The sequence below is a fragment of the Macrobrachium nipponense genome, chromosome 31 (genome assembly GCF_015104395.2).
Source record: "Macrobrachium nipponense isolate FS-2020 chromosome 31, ASM1510439v2, whole genome shotgun sequence".
Classification (NCBI taxonomy): Eukaryota; Metazoa; Arthropoda; class Malacostraca; order Decapoda; family Palaemonidae; genus Macrobrachium; species Macrobrachium nipponense.
The window spans coordinates 27,057,357-27,078,299 of NC_061093.1; the positions used below are offsets into that span (position 1 = coordinate 27,057,357).

At 36.2% G+C, this 20,943-nt stretch overlaps 1 protein-coding gene across 1 annotated transcript in view; it reads left to right on the forward strand.

The window, feature by feature from the left end:
- LOC135206710 (tyrosine-protein phosphatase non-receptor type 9-like) overlaps positions 1-20,943 on the forward strand; it is a 224,650-nt gene that overhangs the window by 177,251 nt on the left and 26,456 nt on the right. The window contains exons 8-16 of the mRNA XM_064238160.1: positions 7,251-7,481; positions 8,400-8,534; positions 10,695-11,005; positions 11,656-11,873; positions 13,468-13,666; positions 13,819-13,979; positions 16,531-16,760; positions 17,543-17,750; positions 18,422-20,939. Coding sequence (XP_064094230.1) covers positions 7,251-7,481; positions 8,400-8,534; positions 10,695-11,005; positions 11,656-11,873; positions 13,468-13,666; positions 13,819-13,979; positions 16,531-16,760; positions 17,543-17,750; positions 18,422-18,648 — 1,920 coding nt within the window. The 3' untranslated portion in view covers positions 18,649-20,939. The remainder of the gene's footprint in view (positions 1-7,250; positions 7,482-8,399; positions 8,535-10,694; positions 11,006-11,655; positions 11,874-13,467; positions 13,667-13,818; positions 13,980-16,530; positions 16,761-17,542; positions 17,751-18,421; positions 20,940-20,943) is intronic.

Below are 20,943 nucleotides of genomic sequence, written 5' to 3' on the forward strand. Positions count from 1 at the left end.
TATGTTTTTTTTAGAAGCTTTAATAGCTCTCGTTCTGACGAGCAGTTAGAATATTAACAGTACTAGTAGTGTAGTTTCCTCATCACCTTCTTACTTCACAGAAACTACAAATTCATTTGCAATTTGAAGATAAAGGAATGTAGCTCAAGATACGAGCTATTATAAGGTAAGAAGTAGTTATAGTGTTCCCCATTGCAATAGAGGGTGCGTCTGATCGGCTCTTGTCTCGCTCCCAGGCCTAGACCTCTTCCAAGCTCACAGGCCCAGAGGAGAAGGAATGTCGAAAGCCTTACGGAGGTTACAGAGAATCTCCACCGATCAGGCGTCCCCTCGGCAGGTTCTGTAGGACGTCCCAGACTGCCAGGGATAGCCATTGGAAAGGCATCCTAATTCAATGTGTTCCCCTTATTATTATCGTCTTGACGAATAAGGAGAAGAAACTTCAACGGCGTAGATTAATGAAGATGCAAGATAATCTCGTCTGCTATCGGGGAACCTCAGAAGAGACGGAGAAAGGTAGACATCATTCGTTAACAGTTGCGGTAGAGGCATTGCCCTATCCGGGTTCGCCCCCGTACAGTTGGACGGGGGGGGGGGGCCTCTATCCCATGGGGGTTTGAAATAGTTATTTCAATAAATTCCTCATCGTACATGTATATGAAAATATATCTATTCTGAGAAGAACGAATTAGATATTAAAGAATATTTGTGGATCTCTTTTAGTGATTGCACATATATATATAACTTTTAAGCTTCTAGCTCCTTGGGCATGAAGCTCCGGTAACGAGGCTCAATGCGCCTAAAGCGTCTGAAACAAGGCGCAAATCGCCTGAAACGAGGCGCAAAGCACCTGAAACGAGGCGCAAAGCACCTGAAGGGCCTGAATATAGGCGCAAAGCGCCTGAAGCACTATGAACCAGGATCTTCATCGGAAATGGAAGTCCTTCTCATTCAGAAGAAAGGGAGGGCTATGTCGAAAATGGAAGTATTGTCGAATTCTAAGCAAGAACAAATGTACAGATCGGAACCTTCCTCACACAGAACCTTCCGCACAAGCGGAACCTTCCAGAAGGCGGAAGATTCCAGATTCAAATAACCTTCCAGACGTACAGAAACTTTCCAGGCGAGGATCGCCTTTCAGAGGCTTGGAACTTTCCAACAAGAAAACTTTCCAAGCGCGATACGTCTGCTAGGATCAGGAGTATTTGATCACGATACTCCTCCTAGGCGCCAGGAGTATCGTGATCGGAACGCGATACTCCTGCCAGGTGCCAGGAGTGTTCCGATCACGATACTCCTGCCAGGCACCAGGAGTATTCCGACGAGCACGATACTCCTCCCAGGCGCCAGGAGTATTCGGAACGTGATACTCCTACCAGGCGCCAGGAGTATTCCGATCACGATACTCCTCCTAGGAAAGCGATACTTCTGCCAGGCGCCAGGAGTATTCCGAGCACGATACTCCTCCCAGGCGCCAGGAGTATTCGGAGCGCGATACTCCTGCCAGGCGCCAGGAGTATTCCGAGGACGAGGAGATCTTCCGATTGCGATACTCCTCCCAGGCGCCAGGAGTATTCTAGGCAAGATACTCCTGCTTAGCGCCAGGCACTTTATCCTACAAGAAGAGCCTGACAACCGCCAAGAGTCCTCCAGGCGAAAGGTGAAAGACATTCGAGGCTTCTCCTGATAGGGACGGGAGTTGTCGCACAGGCGGCCGTCGCCCTTGTCAGGATCGTCTTAATGCAATAAAGGCAAGAGCAAGTATGGCTTTTTCCAGGGCAGGGACTCAAGATGTAGCACAGGCTGCCGTAGCCCTTGTCAGGTTAGAGTCGGTACTGCTAAAAGCCCTTCACCTTTCGAAAGGAAGCGCTCTCCTCCGGTTGCTCAATCTTCTCCCAACTTGAGGAATGGAAGATAGAGCAGAATTGTGAGAATTAGTTCAGTATTAGTAAGAGGATATTATCATCCTCCTTCTAAAAAATAATGCAACCAACCATTTACAGAAAGAGGGCAATCGTTTGGAAGTGCAACAAGATTCGTACGAGCTCTCATTCATTGATTAGAGGCTCTTCCAGATAAGAAAGGCGTAAAATACGGTCTTATCTCCAAGATAATAAAAGCTGGAGAGATTCTCTTCGATCCTCGGTTGTCATTTGCGATCTCTTTCGACTAATACTCATTCGGGATTATTGACGAAAAGAACGAAGAGAGTAAGATTTCCATTCTTTCTCTGCATGTCGGAAAGGAAAGAATGTCGTAGAAGGCTTGCTGTATACGACTACTGAATGACAAGTCATATACGCATACCAATCAGTTGCCTTTCTGGTTCGCTACGGATTTATCTATATCCTTACAGGATTGTCCTAGTAAGGACTTCGCTTAAAAGGTTTGTTACGACAATACCTACTCAGCTTCGGTATTTAACAAAGGAAGGTTGTTTGGCTTAAATTTGCATTATTGAGAGCTTTCTTAGACTCGAGAATAATTTTATTATATCCATTCATTGAAGGGAGTAACTGGCAACTCAGAATGAATGCAGCCAGGCAGTGAACGAGACGGCTGTAATTGTGAGCCAATCCAGTACCATCCGGTTCTCGGTCTGTGAACGGTTGGTAACATCTCTCTCTCCTAAGGGGATCGAATGCTTCACTATATATTCCCCCTACAATAAGGGACTTAACCACGAATTGAGGGGTGGGATTTTTGTAGGCAAACATGAATAACATCGTATTCGTTTTGCTAAGGATCTCTCTCTGCCTCGGCGAGAAAGATGTAGTTAGAAAATTCACCTTAACATAACGGTACGGTTAAGCCTTATGCCCACACTCCGTAGTTAATTACAGAGTTCCTACTATCCTTACAAGAGTTTCCTAGATGAATGCTGTTTACCACAATGTGACGGTATTATAAATGATTTTAAATTCGGCAGAGCACGATTTAACCTATTTGGAAACAGACAAGGAACGTAACGATCCTTACCAGGTTCGATGCGGGATTTTGCACGTCCGTGAGAACCTTTTTGATCGACGATAATAACTGTAAACGTATGTTTAACATTTATTGGAAAGAGTTGTCAAACCCTGCGGAAAGTATTCACAGATCTCTTCGCAAGGCAGAAGATGAACGAGCTTCTTATAGATTGCTTCCGTTTTCCTCGAAACAAGAGAGGTAGCAAGATACGCCATCTTTAATTTAAATAGGGGAATAAACTTTAGTCTTTTTTCCCCTAGTTATATATATTCTTAACAGATATTAAAATAAATGGGCGTCAAAGGAAGAAGATGAATGCATCATTTTGGCAATAAAAAGGTTGGATTCCACAGAGGTCACGTTCTTCTTTCAGCATGTGCGGAAGGTTTTTCTAAGAGAATAGAGATTTTTATCGGAATCTATTATAAATATTGGACCTGAAAAACCTATCCACTCTGAGTCTGTCTGCGTGCAGACTGACCATAAGTAAATATGAATGAGAGGATTTTTCAAGGGAAGTTTGATTAATTCCTTTAAATATGTTAAAGAAACATAGAGTTGCTGCAGATCGTGCTAGATGGAAAGGGGAAACTGTCCTCTTCCGATACCTCTGTGAACCACATAATGGTTTTCTTCCCTTTCAGAGGGAAAATCACCCTGGTATTTACTGCTATCAATGAACACAGTAAAAAGATATACTCTGTCTCGACAAAGAATATTAGAGATAGTAGAGAATTAAGATCTTCGGGATCTTATACAATACCTCTATACGGATAAGAGTAAGAGGATTGGCTTGTATGACTTAGAATGGGATCCGAATTTGGGGCCTCAGATTCCGTGTTCCGACAAGATGGAACTGCTCCTAATCAAATGTTTCTCTTGGTCCTAAATGATCAAAAGGACAAGGGAATTTTGGGCTTTAGAATCTGGAATCAAAATTCTATGAAGACTCGGCAATGGGTTCTGGCCAGCATAGTATGTTTGGCAAAAGAACTAAAGCCTTTTAATTTCCTGGATCAACGCTTTCAGATAGAGGTTTCGTTGTCCGGGTAATGTATTGACATTGTCATCTACAGAAGAAGACAAGGTTTAAAACGTTTACTGACAGAGTCCCTTTGGAACGCGATGAGGCCTCCAAACTACTTCCCAAAAGGGTCAGAGAGATACATTCAAGAGCTAGAAATCAGGAAGTCCTACCAATTTCAGCTCAGAGTCTCTTTAAGCTTCCAGGCTCCTTCCCTTCCTTCGGGCAAGGATAGGGAAGCTTCTGCAACGAGAAAACTCATCAACATTTAGTAGGAGAACTCGTTAGCAACGGAAGTATTCAATAAGGATCCTCCTCGGAGGAAGACTTGTCTCTCGGACTTTTAGATCTCTATCGTCTACTGGATGTAGCTGACTATATTTGATGAATGTGCAGGAGCAATTAGCGTTTTTTTGGTAGGAGTACTTTCTAAAGAGCCTACTCGTAAAAAGGATGACAGGCTTCGATTAAGAGATCCAAATACCGATCTCCTGTCGGCGCGACGAACCCTACAGGGGAGTTGTCGCACAAGCGGCCATCTCTGGGGGGAGCAGGTGCGTTAGGCAGGCGAGACGTGGGAAAGGAAGTAACTCCTGCCAAGCGTTCTTGGCGCCAACTAGGAGCCAGGCGCCAAGTAGGCGCAAAGAGCCTGACTTTTACTGTAGATCGTTCTAGGCCCAGATCTTCATCCAAGCAAGCAAGAGCCAACTGGAGAAGAGAGAACTCCTGATAGGAGTATACCGCCAGCTAAGCGCAATATACTTGCCATTCGAAAGGCGCATTCCATGAGCGATACTCCTACCAAGCCACAGGAGTATTCGGAACTAGATGCGCCTTCCATAGGTCAGGAGTATTTGGGAAGAGATACTCCTGCCAGGCGCCTTGAGTACTCTGACCTCGATACTCCTCCCAGGCGCCAGGAGTATTCTAGACTTTTTACTCCTACCAGGCGCCAGGAGTATTCGAAGCGCGATGTGCCTACCAAGCGCCAGGAGTATTTTGAGCTTAATACTCCTAACAGGCGCCAGGCAGTATTTGGAGTGAGATGCGCCTTCCAGACGGCAGGAGTATTCGAGGAGTGTTTACGACTGTCAGGCGCCAGGAGTATTTCCAAACAGGATACTCCTCGCGCCAGCAGGCGCGAGGCGCCAGCCAGGCGCAAGCCAGGCGCTAGGCTTCATCCAGATGAGATCCAGTTCAAAGAAAGTCCTAGTCTTCTTTGAAACAATGGTGATCTCTAAAGCACTTCATAAGTGACTTGATGATACCTTCAACACGCTGAGAATTTAAAAGCTCATGAAGTGCGAGCTTTTGCAAATTCTTGTTCTTTTCGTAACAATATGTCAGGAAGACATATTAGCTTTAACATATGTGAGATGCAACTATGTGTTGACTGCTCATTGCACGAAGGACTTCAAGTTAAAACTACGGGAGATCCTTCTCTCTTGGTTTATTAACGTATCAGCGGATACGTTGCTGGGATAAGGAGCCGACACTGATCCTTTAATAATGAGTTGAATTTATTTTAACTTAGTGATTTTTTTTTTGAGGTTTTTGAAAGGAGTTTGGGGGATAACTCTTTTTCAATTTTAGCGCGAACCCTCATGTTAGGAACAGGTGATCGGGATCGGTGTTGCGCTCCTTAGTTATGCCAATAGGCATAGGCATGTTGTCATATAAGCGGATTAGCACCCTTGACAAATGCCAATTAGGCTCGACCGAGTAAGTGGATAAGACCCCATCGGTAGACCCACAAGAACTCTTGGCCACAGATCACTATCTTGCTAAGGCTCTTGAGACGAAGCAGACTCCTATGCAATAGCTAGGAAGTCGACCCTTCGTCTAGAAACACAGAGGAACCAAGGTCTATAAATACCTACAACACATGTTGTTTACCTGTCTAGTCAGGAGTTAGCTGTCTCTTGCCCTCCACCAAAGGGTGTCAATCAGCTATGTATATATCTGACAGGTAAGTTGAATGTATGAAAATGATATTGTTATGATACAATAAAGTTTCATACATACTTACCTGGCAGATATATACGATTGAAGACCCACCCAGCCTCCCCGCAGGAGACAGGTGGAAGAGAGAATCTGATTTATAACAACGGTTGAATGGTTTCCTAGTCCTGCCACCCAGGGCGGCAGGCCGGTAGATCACCTGACCTACCTGTAGCGTGTGCCGCGAAATTCGAATTTCTGTCGGGGACGACGGAGTCGATAGCTATGTATATATCTGCTATGTAAGTATGTATGAAACTTTATTGTATCATAACAATATCATATTTAGTTAAATTTTCTTATTTCATAAAATGCATACATAGCAAAAAATTTTAAAATAATTGTCATAAAGTGTATGTTAATTACCTAAAGGTAACTGAACTGAAATTAACCGATCTATCAATGTCTTGTTTTATTTTAATAAAAATGCTCAAGAATAAAACAGGCAAAAACTTTTGATGGCAGTGAATTAATAATAGAAATTCGTAGGGCAGTGTTCAGTTTAAAATGATCTACTAACACGCTGAAGTTTGAAAACTAGCAATTAGCAAGTGTGTAACTTCCCTTTCCATAAGATGAGCATTAGAAGAGTACTCCATCCTAACATACATGTACTCTTATTTTAGTAATGATGTTCTTGTCTCACCCAGTAAGCTTCATTAGTCTTTGCCATCAAGTTTTTCATTGTGTGCATTAATATATGCATACTAACCTGAATCAGGGTAGCTGAACACTGTCTTATAGTCAGTATCTCATAGATATTGTAATTTCTTAGCATAAGGGTTGCTATACATAAAAGCTTATCATAAGAGTTAAAAGTTGTTGAATTATGTTAATTAAAATATAATTTATGCACTTCCTGCGAGTTTCCTCAATGAAATTATTCTACAATATGTACTATAAATTCTTTTAATGTATTTTGCTTGTGACAGTCTCATTAGCATTAAATGTAGGATTGCACAACAAAATGTTCTTGAGGATGTTGTTACTGAATCTGCATTATTGATACTGGAAAGGAGACATTAACATAAATTTAAGTTCTGTTGTCTTCGTCAAAGTTTGATATTAAGTTTCTGTTAAAGTGATTTCTGGAAGGACAAGTTAGTGGACAACTGAGGTTTAAAATTTTACTTTTCTCATAACTTTACAGTTTTAGCATTTTAATTATTTGTGTTACTACATATCTTCCTTGCTGTGAAAGTTAAAACGCTTTGTCAGCTTGAAAATCAAAAGTAAATGACATCTTTTCCAACAGCCTTGCCGTGATACTTCAGGAGCGGCTATTGCAGTGTTCACAGCCCGTCTTCATGATCCCCGTATTACCACTCAACAAGCAACCTTGCAAGGTGTTGTTTACCAATTGGATGTTGAGTTAGAATCAACCCAGACTCAGAGATGTGGTTTAATTTTCATTTATGATATGAGTGAATCCTCATATCAGAATTTTGACTATCAGTTATCCCAGAAGATACTCTCATTGTTAAAGGTAATTAATGGCATTGTTTTGGTCATGTTCTTTGAATAATTTTGATAATTGTAAATAAGATTTAAGCAGTAACATAGTTAGCATTATTAGGTTTGAATCCCAACATGTAATTGTAGGATGACTTTGTTTCCTTTGCAGATTCATTTATCTGTGAGGAGGGTTTCAGATAGCCATATTTTTGTTAGATTATGATAGTTTTCTTCAGTCTTTTGATATTTTTATCCTTCCCTGTGTACTGTATAGTACAAACATTTAATTAGTAGACTTTGTCAGTCTTTATATTTTTATCCTTCCATGTGTACTGTATACATACATTTAATTTGTAGACAATATGATTTTTAAAGTTTGTACAGGTTTATCAGAATGTATTATTCCCATAGAATGGACACATCAAAAGTTCTGTGATTTCCATTTGTATATTAAAAAAATACTATGGAACAAAACCAGAATAAAACTAGTAAAGCAACAGAGAGAACTGAACAATTTGATAATAGATACAAAATCTTGCTATGATATACATAAACAAGCACTAGGGTAAATAAGGAAAGGAAATAAAACAACATTAATGAGCAGTAAGAATATTAATTGTAATAAACTAGGTAGTGTTTATCTAAAATATGCAGATATTGAAGGAAAATAAAAAGGTAAACATTTCATTTTATGATTTCTGATTTTACTTGTAATTTTACTGTAGTCATTTATACCATATATAATGGTAAAGTCTGCTTTTCTTCATGTAATTCATTTGATTTCGTGATGTTTTGTCAACTGTGATACATTGCCTTGGGTGGTTTTGAAATTTGTGATTCAACCCTGAGGTATTAAGATTTTTGGCACTTGTAATGTGATGAAGTAAAAAGAAATTTTGTGTATGAGAAAGTAATATACAAAAGCTGATAAATTATACTGTACTTTCAGGGAGGCTACCCAGCTCGACTTAAGAAAGTCTTAATAGTAACAGCACCATTGTGGTTCAAGGCACCCTTTAAAGTACTGAGACTTTTTGTTAGGGAGAAGCTGAGGGACCGTGTATATACAGTTTCACTGCCAGAGGTAAGTCTTTTTATTTTAATATATACTGTCTCTAGTTGAAGACAGTTATCAATATTCTAGTGTTGTATGAACATGTGACCTATTCTGATAATTACATGAAGATTTGGAAAGTAAATATGAACTATGGAAACCCAGTTTGAATGTCCCTGAAGAGAAAGTAAAGCTTCGTGGTGATAAAACTCAACAGACAGGAAAGATGTAAATGCCCTAAGAAATGCAGACAAAAATCTCTGTAGATTATTCATTAATGTAGGCTAATGTCACTGACTGGAATTTGACTTTTCATAATAATATTTTTCAGTTAACACTTGTGTAAATATTACATGGGTAAATTGGTGATTTAAATGATACTGTACAGGTATTTTGTTTTATAATGTTTACTGTAAATCCCACTGTGCACTGTGAGGCTTGCTGAGAATGTAGAGCGTAACAATTTTAATAGAATATTACTCAAATATAAAAGAAATGTGTAGATTTTGCTAAAATCAAGAAATCATACTCATGTTACCATCTAGATACTACAATTTAATGTAGTGTATACATGCATGGCCGAGGATGTCAGTCCCCACCTCAATATTTGTAAGGAGCTAAAAATTAACCTTTAAAGAGTTTCAATATCATTTCTAAAAGTAAATGCTACTCTTGCTAAAGTATTTCTTGAATACCTGTCACCTAGAAACACTTATTTACTGTAAGGACTTTGGAAAAATGCTGGGTATCCTATCCTAAACATTTGGTGTGGATGATACTCGGATAGTACTTTACCATAATACTTTTATTTCTGACTTTACATGTCATATTTTTTTTAATTTTGGAAAGCTTTGCAGATGAGTAGAAAAGTATGACTGCAAATAACCCTAATTACTGGCCAGCTTCCAGTGTTCCAAAACTGTATATACTACAGTACTTGCTAAAAATAAATGCAAACTATTTAATCTGTTACTTGTAGACATGTTTGATATATATTTATGATGATGTGAGTGTGACATGCTGCAGCTGTGTTGCATTAAAGTTTTGAAATATTGTTTCCTAGTCTGGAATTTTGCAAAACCCAGAATCTTCAAATTTCTCAAAATAGCAATGGTTTTCTATTTCCATTAATGGTAGTTATTGCTTAAACCCTCAAAGGAAACTTATTTGTGACTGTATTCCTTTGGCTTTTTTTCTGAGGAAAACTAGTGTACCCTTAGTCATTGTTTGCTGCTAACTTTTTGAGCATCAGCATCCATATTCCATGATGTCGAATCCTCCAGTACAAGAATTATTTCATTCTTCATACTTTGACAATTTGAAACCACCTTTTTGGCAGTAATACTTAATTTTTCTGATTTAGGGAAAACAGATAGAAAGGTTATCTTATTTGTTTTTTTTTGTTTTTTCACTTTTATTTTATCCGAATCTTAGACTGCTTCTGTTGGCTCTGTCTATTTATTTTATCTAAATCTTTAGCCTACTTATGTTGGCTCTGTTTTATGCTTGCATTATTTGATTTTTCTTAAGTGAAAGCTCTCACGAAATATATTAATTAGGAAGCTATGAGGAGATGCATTGCGTTTCAGTTTGTTACATGGGCCAATCATGAGTGGGCTACAGTTTGTTTTGTTTTTCTTTTATGAAAATACAAGTTCGTTTTTGTGACTGGCATTTGCAAGAATGTGGCCTTGGAGATCTTGCATCAAATTGTGTTCTTTCTGTTGTTGAAAGTGCAGTTAGTCACAGACTGTGAATCCAAGTAAACAGCAAACTTGAAGTCTTCTGTTCATAGTTAGCAGTTTATAAACAAATAACTGACTAGTACTGTATGGCAAAAACTTCATTGTATCTACTCATATTAATTAGTATATTTGAACCACGCGAGAAATGCAAGTTAATGTGTTCCCTGGAATTTTAAATTAATTTTGAAAAAAAAATTTTTATAAAGGCAAAAAATATACGTGCACCATCAGTGGGATTTATTATGATCTTTTTATGATTTTATTGTACATTAAGTCGCAGTTCCAGTAAAGACTGTCCAACAATTTGACCTGTACTGTATTTAGTTTCTGCATTCAATATACATACATAGTATATGGATTGAGCCATTAACTTTCTTAAATATTTGAAAGCACTTCATGTAAGGCAATTGCCACCTGTTAACTCCAAACCCTTCTTTACCTGCAGCTTGTAAACCACATACCTAGTGAGTGTTTACCAGTACAGCTGGGTGGGAGTCTCAACATTGACCACAGTGCATGGTTATTACGTTGCTTAACTTCCATGACAAACAGGCATCCTTCTCAAGTTTGTGAGCCTGCTCCACCCCTCACATACCCAGCTGGAGACACTCTTTCAAGTGTAACAGATTTGGACCATAGTGACAATATGGTACCCTGTGCAGACCATGATCCGAAAGGTTCCCAGGAGGATGTAAGTTTCATTGAGTATCTTTCTCAATTAAACTCAGATATATTACTGCATAATATTTCATTTGAGTCTGAATATGTTCATAACACTGTTCTATGTGGGTACATAGTATTTCGTTTTAAGTTATTGTAATTTTTTGGGAAATTTTTACAGATTTTTAAGTAAACAGATGTACTTTGCTTTATAAGAAATAAGAAAAATAATTTTGTATTTGTTTTAGAGATTTGTTTACATTACAGTAATGTATGTATCCTAGCCAGTAATCAAAGACAACTTTTTTTTGCCCAGTGATTCATTAATATTGGGAACTGATGCATAGATCTGAAACAATCTGGATAACAGGGGTTCCAATTTTCATAGGTAAGGGTAAGGACAAACCAACCCAATTTCAAAATGCTACTTGATATGCTGCAAGCTTCTTAAATGATAAGTCTTTAACAAAACTCAATAACAAAATTTAATTTTTGGGGGGTTTCAAACCTAATACAAAGTACCAAGGTTAAGAGTCTGTAAAGAATATTTACAAATAAAGAAAGTCAAAATAAAATGCTGGAAAAAAAGCAGCTTTGAAAAATTTTAGTCTATTAATTAAAAAAAAATACTTAAACTTTTTTTCACAAATCTGATGTTGCTTAATGCTTCTTGTTCTGTCAGCTGTACCAAGAGTGTAGTGATGATGGAAGCTGTTGGGAAAAGGAAAAGTTTCGTGCCATGACAGCCACGATGAAGAGGATTTGGAAGAAGAGGGGGAAGAGCTTGTAAGTGAAGATCAGTTGCTTACCTTGAATAACTTAGTTGAAGAAAAGGAGGTCCAAGAAGAAAAGAAAAAGGAGGAAGATAAAGAAACTAGTATGCCAGCCAAAGAGAGCTCTCCAGCACCTGAGATTAAAGACACTAGAAGTCATAATGGCCACACTATTGATGATACTAGTGGAGGTGAGTCTGGGTTTTATTAGTTAATTTTCCCTTGTTTTATCAATGTCTTCTATACCCGTTTCTTAGTTCCTATTGAAATGGATACTATTTTAATGAATTGTAATTACTCTATTAAAATAGATTCTTTTCTTTATTGAACTGTAATTGCATTGAATTTGAATATCTGTTGCATGTTGGGTGAGGGGAAAGTTTCACAGCTTATCTCTGTCTTGAGTTATGGGTCTGATCTGAACTGACTTTGCCCTTAAGGTGTGTAATTGGTGCCCCTCCGCTAACAACATTGCACTAAGATGGAGGTGGGGTGCCAGATTTTGGTGCAGGGGAAGAACGGGGAGATGGTGATAGGGCAGTATTTGTAGCCCAGTAGGTGCAGTCTTCAGAACATACAGAAAAACAAAACTGAATTTCTGTTATTTCATTTCATTTCAATTCTTCCCTCCATGTTCTTAAACTGATACTGTTGATAAGACTACTGCAAGAAAATTACCAGGTTTTGACAATATATGAAATTCCAAATACCAAAAGGTTCTTAAAAGAAGAAATTTTTTGTGTAGGTAATATCCATTTTGAAATGAAATGTGTATCTAAAATGATCATTTTAATGTAACTTGCTTTACTTATATATTTCATGTATTAGCATGTTATAAAATATGTACATTGCAATTATTCACCATTTGCTTCCTAGAAATTTTACATTTATTAAAATCAGTATTCTTAAAATCAGTAGCATAAGTTTACTGACATACAGTCTATCCCCACCTATTTGCGTTTCAAGATTCGCGGCTTCACTTATTCACAGCTTCACATTTTCACGGTTCAGGATTTGTGGCTTCACCTATTCGCAGATTTTTCTGCATCGAATTATTCATGAAAAATTCAGTAATTTTTGGATTATGTCATCAAGAAATATTAACTAATTACAGGCAGTCCCTGGTTATTGGTGGCCTCGGTTATCGGCGGTATAGCTTTATGGGGCTTGTCCAGTGCTGAAATGTGCTGATTTCCAACAACAGGAAATGAAAGAAAGATTATACCATTATCGTCACCAGTAGAAGAAAAAGCTGAACTCCCATACTAGAACAAATCTCCAGATATACTCTACCACAATGAATATGAAAAGGAGATGACATCCTGCCATAACTTATAATTACAAGAACTCAAAAAAATGAGTAAAGGCACTGTGATCCTTGTTGGCTATACTATGTAATATGTTTTAGTGAGCCAAACAGTATAACAAAAGATAGTCCAGTATGACATTGTATACATGGAACTAGAAATACAGTTCATTGTATCGTGGATGAGAGCTTGTTTTCAATTGTTGAAATTACAGTAGAATGACTGAGCTATGAAAACATTTTTCTGAGAATCATCTGCATTGGTGTAAGAAGCAATGGAAATTAAAATGATTCTTACATATAATTATGACTGCAATCTTGGACAGGATATCTCTTAGTTTTTAAAAATATAGAATCCTGTAACAGTCTTATTTGATTTTAATTCACCATTGCTTTTATTTAAAACAGGCTTTTTATATAAAATTCTCATTTTGTTTGTAGCCATGGTTCTGATCCTAATTATGTATTTTTAACTTCAGGGAGAGAATCACCATTGGCACCTCCTAGCAGTGGAAGCAGTGGATTTAGTGATGATGACAGTTTGCACTTCGATGATGGTCAAGGTTTTACACTCGAGGAATTTGTACGCCACTTAAGAGATAAGGGTCGGCAAGGGTTGTATCATGACTATACACAGATCAAAAATAGGCCACCTGATGGCACATTTGAAAACTCTAAGTAAGTGCAGTTAAAACTCTTTAAGTTTTCAGTTATTAGTATGGTAAGCTAGTATAACAATTTTATTTGGTTCTAATTTGCTGTCTTACAGTTTAAAAAATTGCTTCTTTGAAAGTGGAATACTGTATTGAATGATATTTCTGCTCTTTCAGAAAACGTTGGAATCAAATAAAAAATCGGTACACAGATGTTTTATGCTTTGACCATTCAAGAGTGGTACTAGCACCGGAAGATGAAGAAGGACACACTGATTACATTAATGCTAATTATGTAGATGGCTACAAACAGAAGAATGCCTTTATTTCTACTCAAGGTAAAATAGTAGTTACTTAGGTTTGTTGGCCTCCATTCTTATAGTATAACTTTCTTAAGACAATGATGTATTACTTCTTTTTGGTCTTGACAGTGCTCTCATTCAGTCATTCATCAAATGGTCCAGCATGCCAGTTTTGCATATATATTCATTATTGTATTAAATATTTTAAGTATGTGAGAATGGTTAAGGTTTGTAAAATATAGCAGTAAGTTACTGCACTTGTGATAAAAGTAAATGCAGTCGTATTTTATTGTGGAAAATGAGAAATGTGAAGTTCATTACTTATTGCATATTGTGGAGTTTTGAGAATTAGTGTCCTATGAGAAAATAATATGAACAAGTGCATAGGAAACAATAGAAAAAGAAGTAAGAAATTATCAGGTAAGGAAAATTTTAGGAATGTAGCATTACTAAAAATTTCAGGATAGGAAAGATATATTTGTATACCTGGGCTTAGCACCAGATATTTTGTTGCATGGATTGTGTGTAATATATTTCTTACAACAAAATTCTGAAGCTAGGAGAATAATTGTGAGTACAGTAGTACCTCAGTTTATTGGATTCCAGCTTTGCATAATTAGTTACTCATCAGAAATTTCTGATGACATGGACATATGAAAAAACAATAATTGGATTTTGTAAGATAGAAAAATTATGTGAGCTTGCAAGCCATAGATGCCTTCTTACTGTGTTAAGTGACTCATTTATCATAACTCAACAGAAATTCTACTGAAACTTTTTTTTGAGACTTACTCATTTTGTACTGAAATATTAAGGAATAAAATTAAGAGGTATAGTATAGATTTTGAAACCTGTATTGTATTCAGGACCTGTGCATTTTTCTGCAGATCTGTCTCAAAAATGATATCAAGTTATGCATAGTAATAATTTATTATTACACAAACAAACCTCATTTTAGCCATAGCTTCCATAAATCAGACATATTGTGATCAAACTGTACATATATAACATTAATGTAATTACATCACTTAGTAACAGGGCGTAAAGTAGAATTATTACATGAAAAGCCTGAAAATCTGACACTTGAAAAATTTACTTGCCACTTGGAGAAAGTTTCTGAATAATTTCCAAGTTAAGTAGCTACATCATTATGAATGTATTATGTTATGATGCCATTTTAGTAGTGATGCATTTTGCTGATAAATCTGTTTAACTTAGAAAGCATACAGTACAAGTTGTGTGTTGACTGTGGGGTTTGTTTAATGCTTAAGGGTAACTATAGGGTTGTTACATATTGGATTTCACTGCTTATCAGAAGGCCAGACTTATGGAACTTTCAGTAACCTTACGTAATTGAAATTGTACTCTGTTAATAAATCATTCCCTGATCAAGTATTGCTAGTGATTGTTTCATTTTAGGTATTTAGTTTCGTAAGATAGATTTATATTAATTGATATAAGGAATCATGAACTTTAGGTTTTAGTGTTTTTTATATGATGATAAAGTACTCTCAAATTACTGAATACTCCTTAAGGATAACAAGTCTAGGGCTGAGAACTAAAATGGCCAATGTCAAAAAATGGCCAATTGTAGTTAAGACCGTCACTAAACTAGAAATTTATCTGTTTCAGTGCTATAATGGTCATGTTATAAGTTAAGCAATCACCCCCCCCCAAAAAAAGCTTTCGTTTGCTGTACTTACCTGAATTTTAATAAAGGAAGCAATATTTTAAATGCATTTTTCTGAAAACATGGTTTTATGACTTTGGCCCTTCTAGTTCTCAGCCCTACAAGTTAACTCAAACCCTGCAGTGCTATATATGGGTAAAAGATAAAAAGTTAAGTGAAAGGCAAAAGGTTCATTACTGCCATCAAAATGTTTACTCACTATTTTAGGAAATGTCGTTTCATAACAGTAAATGTAATAAGAAAAAGTGCAGCAATATACATCAGCATTCTGTAACAAAAATAACTTGTATTTTTGCTGAATATATAATTATGTCTTAAGTTTTGCCAGTGACCTCAAAACCCAGAGGCTTGTCAGTCAGAATTAGTTAGATTACAGCCATAAAGTAAGTTCATGCAGCTGGCCAGATTAGAAAAAAAAGCAGAATGCCATTGGATATAAACATAAATACACATTATATTTACTGTATTGCATACAGTTGTCATTATACAATAGAACAGCAATAATCTGGGGTAAAAATAATGCTTTTATGTAGCTCAGAATTTGCAAAAAATGGGAGACTGGCAAGTTGGCAGATTATGACATCTGTTGTTATTGCTTCCAGATAATAGTGAAATCAATGTTGCTTGATGCAATAAGGTGTAAATACTGCCAAGAAAAAGGATCCTCAAATAGTCTAGTCTCAGTCCTGAATTGAAAGTTGTAAAAAGTAGTTAACTTATGTTTTTCTGAAAATAATACATATGAGTATTACACTGATATACTTGTAATAATCTTAGAATTGTGCAGTAGTATTCAGTTGTTAGGCATAGCTGGTTTATAATACTTATTTCACATTTGTCACTCAATTTCATGACCAGGATTTATTTTCATACAAATTTTCCACATTTTCATTGTAGGTCCCCTTCCTGGAACATTTGGTGATTTCTGGAGGATGATTTGGGAGCAGAGGGTGTGTGTTATTGTCATGACAACAAGGGCAGTAGAAAGAGGTAGAACTAAATGTGGCCAGTACTGGCCTGTTGAGCAGGGTGCACTTGTTTCTCACTCCCATTTCACTATTACGAATACTCTTGTTTGCAACTATAGAGATTATACAGTGTCAGTCCTCAGTATTCGAGATAATAAGGTGAGTGAACTGGTTAAACCCAACCTTATTTAATTTTAGTTTAATTTTTCATTATTACAGATAATTAAAGGTACAGAATAGACACCCACAGGATTAAATTCTACAGAAATTTCATTTACAGGCTGTAGGAGCTCAATTGGAAAAATGGCCGCAATAATTGGGTATTCATTCTTTTCAGTTTTCCCTTAGATCAATGAACAAAGTTCTAATGAAACTGTTCTGTAAAGTAAAAAGAAAAAAAAAGAAAAAGAAAAAATAAAGGGATTGCATTCCCACCTTTCACATCACAATTAAGGTATATTTTTAAAGTGATTTACAGTTACAGTCTACCCTCATAGGGAAGTACTGCTTGCAGTGTCTTGTGCAGCACAATTTTAGTATACAACAGGCTCTTGACAGTGTCCCTTCAATGCCATTACTTCTGCCTTGTATTTTTCATTAGTTCCCTGTGATCCCTGCTAGTCACTGTCCAACTTAATTTAACTTGACTATGTTCCATCTGCAAATTCTATTTAAGAATGTAACCATTGGATGAGCCTATTAATTGTTTAATATTGTGAATTTGTCTTGTTAAATGACATTTTAGTAATTATAAAGTAAAATGATATAAATAATGATGACCTTGTTAATTCATAAGTGGAAGTTAAAGTGTAGTCACACTTGAAGCTGCTGCAAAGAAATATCATACTGTAGTTTTACTGTAGTATGTTAGTTAATATATATATGTACAATATAGTTGGTTACTGATGTTATAAATTCAGAAATGTTTGATACTCTTGCAGTCTGGTGAGGAACGAAAAGTTGAGCATATGCAGTTTACATCCTGGCCTGATTATGGTGTCCCAGATTCTGCAATGGCAATGCTAGAGTTTTTAACCCATGTTAGAGACTCTCAGGCTCGTTTAACTTCCGAGTTAGGAGATGCTTGGACTGGCCATTCTTTAGGGCCTCCAATTGTTGTTCATTGCTCTGCTGGCATAGGTAGAACAGGTAAGTGATTGCTCATCTGCCTTTAGTGAACAATTAAATAATTTTTGCTTGTAGTGATATTATATTCTTGATTATTTGTCGTCACAGTTAACGTGGGTAGTTTTGAAACCAGTATCCATTTTATTAATAATAAAATAACCAAGACCTGAGATGAGAACTTTTATATCTTACCCCCATAGACTTTTTCCAAGTAATCACTGTGGATGTTACTTTAGTATTGCACAGTTATGAGAGGGAAAGAAACGTAAGGCTTTTCATGGTATTCCCAAGTATAAATGTCAGCAGATGTTATGTCATCCCACCTCATTCACCACTTAGATAAAAGGAGTCCAAGTTGAAAAAGGTTCACTCCTTGTTGAGTTAATGCCCAAGTAGCCTTGATTAACACTTACATATGCGTATTAAGCAACATTAAAGCAGCTGCAATGGGCCAAAAATGTGTGACAAGGGAATGAAAATTTGTCAGGGTACAATAAGGGCCTAAATATCCAGAGTGATTATGTTTATTATTCATAGGTTGGTTATTTTTCAATTCTGAAAAGATACTAGTTTCCAAGCTATCATATCTTTTGAATCTCAGATGTGCATTTGTAGATTTGACTTCATATAGGCATGTTTCTATTTGATGGAATGTGTTAATTAATAATTATGAATATGGACTTTGTCCACAGGGACATTCTGCACCCTTGACATATGCATCCGTCGTCTAGAAGAAGTAGGAACTATTGAAGTTAAAGGTACTGTTGAAAAAATAAGGTCACAACGGGCTTACTCCATTCAGATGCCAGACCAATATGTGTTTTGTCACCTCGCCCTATTAGAGTATGCCATTCACAATGGGAAGTTAGTTGAAGTAGACCTTACAGGATTTGAAGAGGATGGATCAGAATCTGACTGAAAATTTTATTATGTAATGAACAGCAGATTGTATGTTTGACAAATAGTTTTGAAAATATTGTCTTTAAAAAAAAATAGTGTTTGTGGTGGGACCACATGGTCAGAATTGTCTGATTGGATTTATTTAAAAATGTAAATAGTTGGACATTGGTCAGACATTCCATAACTTGACCTTGTTAAGAAAATGGAAATTTGGGAAAAGATCAAAGAGAGCATTTTTGTGTAATGAAGGGAATACAGTACTTCTAAGATTAAGAGACGTGAAAAGATTGCTTAGTGCATGAATGAGGCATTGCCATCCTTGAGTGTATAAAAGAAACTGTATATCTTAAGTGGACATTAAGTTTCATTGTTCGGAATTTAGTAACCCACCAGTTACAAGCCGAGTATTATGTGAAGGGGATGTTGCCCGTGGGATGACTGCAAAGTTTAGGGAAAGATAGACTTGATTTCTTTCACCATTGAATTGAGAATGCAGAGATTCTGTGCATATTGTTAACTGCAGGATTCAAGGGCCTGGATACCTCCTATAGCCAAAAGGTGCTGTTGAGTGCTTTTGTCTGAATATTACTACTACTACTACCACTACTTGCTGTGAAGTGATGTAGCCTTTTTGAGTTTGATGTGGAGAATACACTTTTTTTCTTTTCTTTTCTTTTCATATGCCTTCTCTGTTTCCATTGGGATGGTGCACATATCAGAAGGGAAAATGTAATGTTGCCCTACATGCATGACTCAGTGTTGCTCTTTTCTCTCTTATATACGGTATATATTAACTGATTATTATTTTACTGTCTAGAAATAGGTATATAAATGGATGGTTGAAAGGTTTAAAGAAAAGAAAAGCAAAATGAATTAGAAACACATTTCAGTTATTGCCATATTTTTCAATAAGAAATTTTTGTATTACTGCACATTTTTGGTACTTACAATAACTTAAAAACTGAGATGTAACAGTTGAAGCTCGTTACTATTAATGGTGAATCAAAACAAGTGGTGTAATTGTTTTAATTAATGTCAAATTTTTACTGTTGTTAGTTTCTCTCATTAATTACAAGAAGTTAGGTTAACACGAAAACCTTGACTTGAATTTTATTAATCAAATTGTACTTGTTGTGTTTCTTATTTATTTTTTTGTTTTGCATTTATCTGGAAATGTGAAGTAATATATATTAAATGTTTAAGGTATACAATAATGCTGACCATTCCAGTAGAGGTCACACTTTAGGATTTATGTTGGTGCATTCAGTGCATGAAAGAGGGTACAAAAGATTTTTGATGTGCCAATTGTTGTAGTCTTGCTTTACAGTATTTCATTTTGGCACTTCACAAAGAATCTGATATCCCAAAAGATACAGTCACTGATAACGGTTTGTTTGAATCGTGCAATAAAGTCAGCATTTCTGTTATTTTTTCTCTATTTAGGGAACTAAAAGTAATTTAACCATCCATAAAATTAAGGTCACAAGAACAGGCTTTGACAGTTCAGAGAATTGGTTAATCACAGAGCTGGGGTTGTTTCATTGTTGTATTTTTAAAATACTGTATACACTATTTAGTTTTAGAACTAAGGTGTTGCATTAAATAACTTACTGTGTTACAAATTTTATTATATATGAAAGTTTGTTAGTTTTGGAACTTGTTTCCCCCTCTGCATTTGTTGATGTAAAAAAAAAATTTTTTTTAACCATTTTTTTTTAAATTGCAGTTAGTAAACACTGTAATTGCATTCCCTTTATCATTTTAGGGCTGACGGTTTTTTCCCAGAAGTGTATGAATTGAAATACAGTTATTCATAAAACCACATTTACAAGAGCAACCAAGTTGCATTTTGATGTGATGTTTTTAGTAGCTTATGGTTTTAGACATGGCATTATACTACCTAAGTAATTATTTGTGGTTCTTATTTATTCAATGTAAAGATTTAAAAATATGAATTTTTAAATATAAAAAACAAAGACTTAAATTACTGTAAGAACTTACATTAAATGAAACCATTTTTTATATAAAAACATAGTAGTCTTGTTTTCTGTTTTGAAAGTAATGAGATGTCTGGCTGAAATTAGTGAACAGTTGTTTCAACAATACTTATACCAATTTCAGTTGTAAGTAACTTGCTGTTTACATATTCAAAGGTTTGGTACTTTCTAACCAGTGTTTTTGACTTACAGTTTTCAGTTGCAATTTGCAAAAGGTTTGGAAATACATGTTCAGTGCATTTTGGTTGCTGTAAACTGTGGATGAAATTGTAGTATGCTGTACTACATTATTTGCTCAGGTAATATGTTAAAGGTAA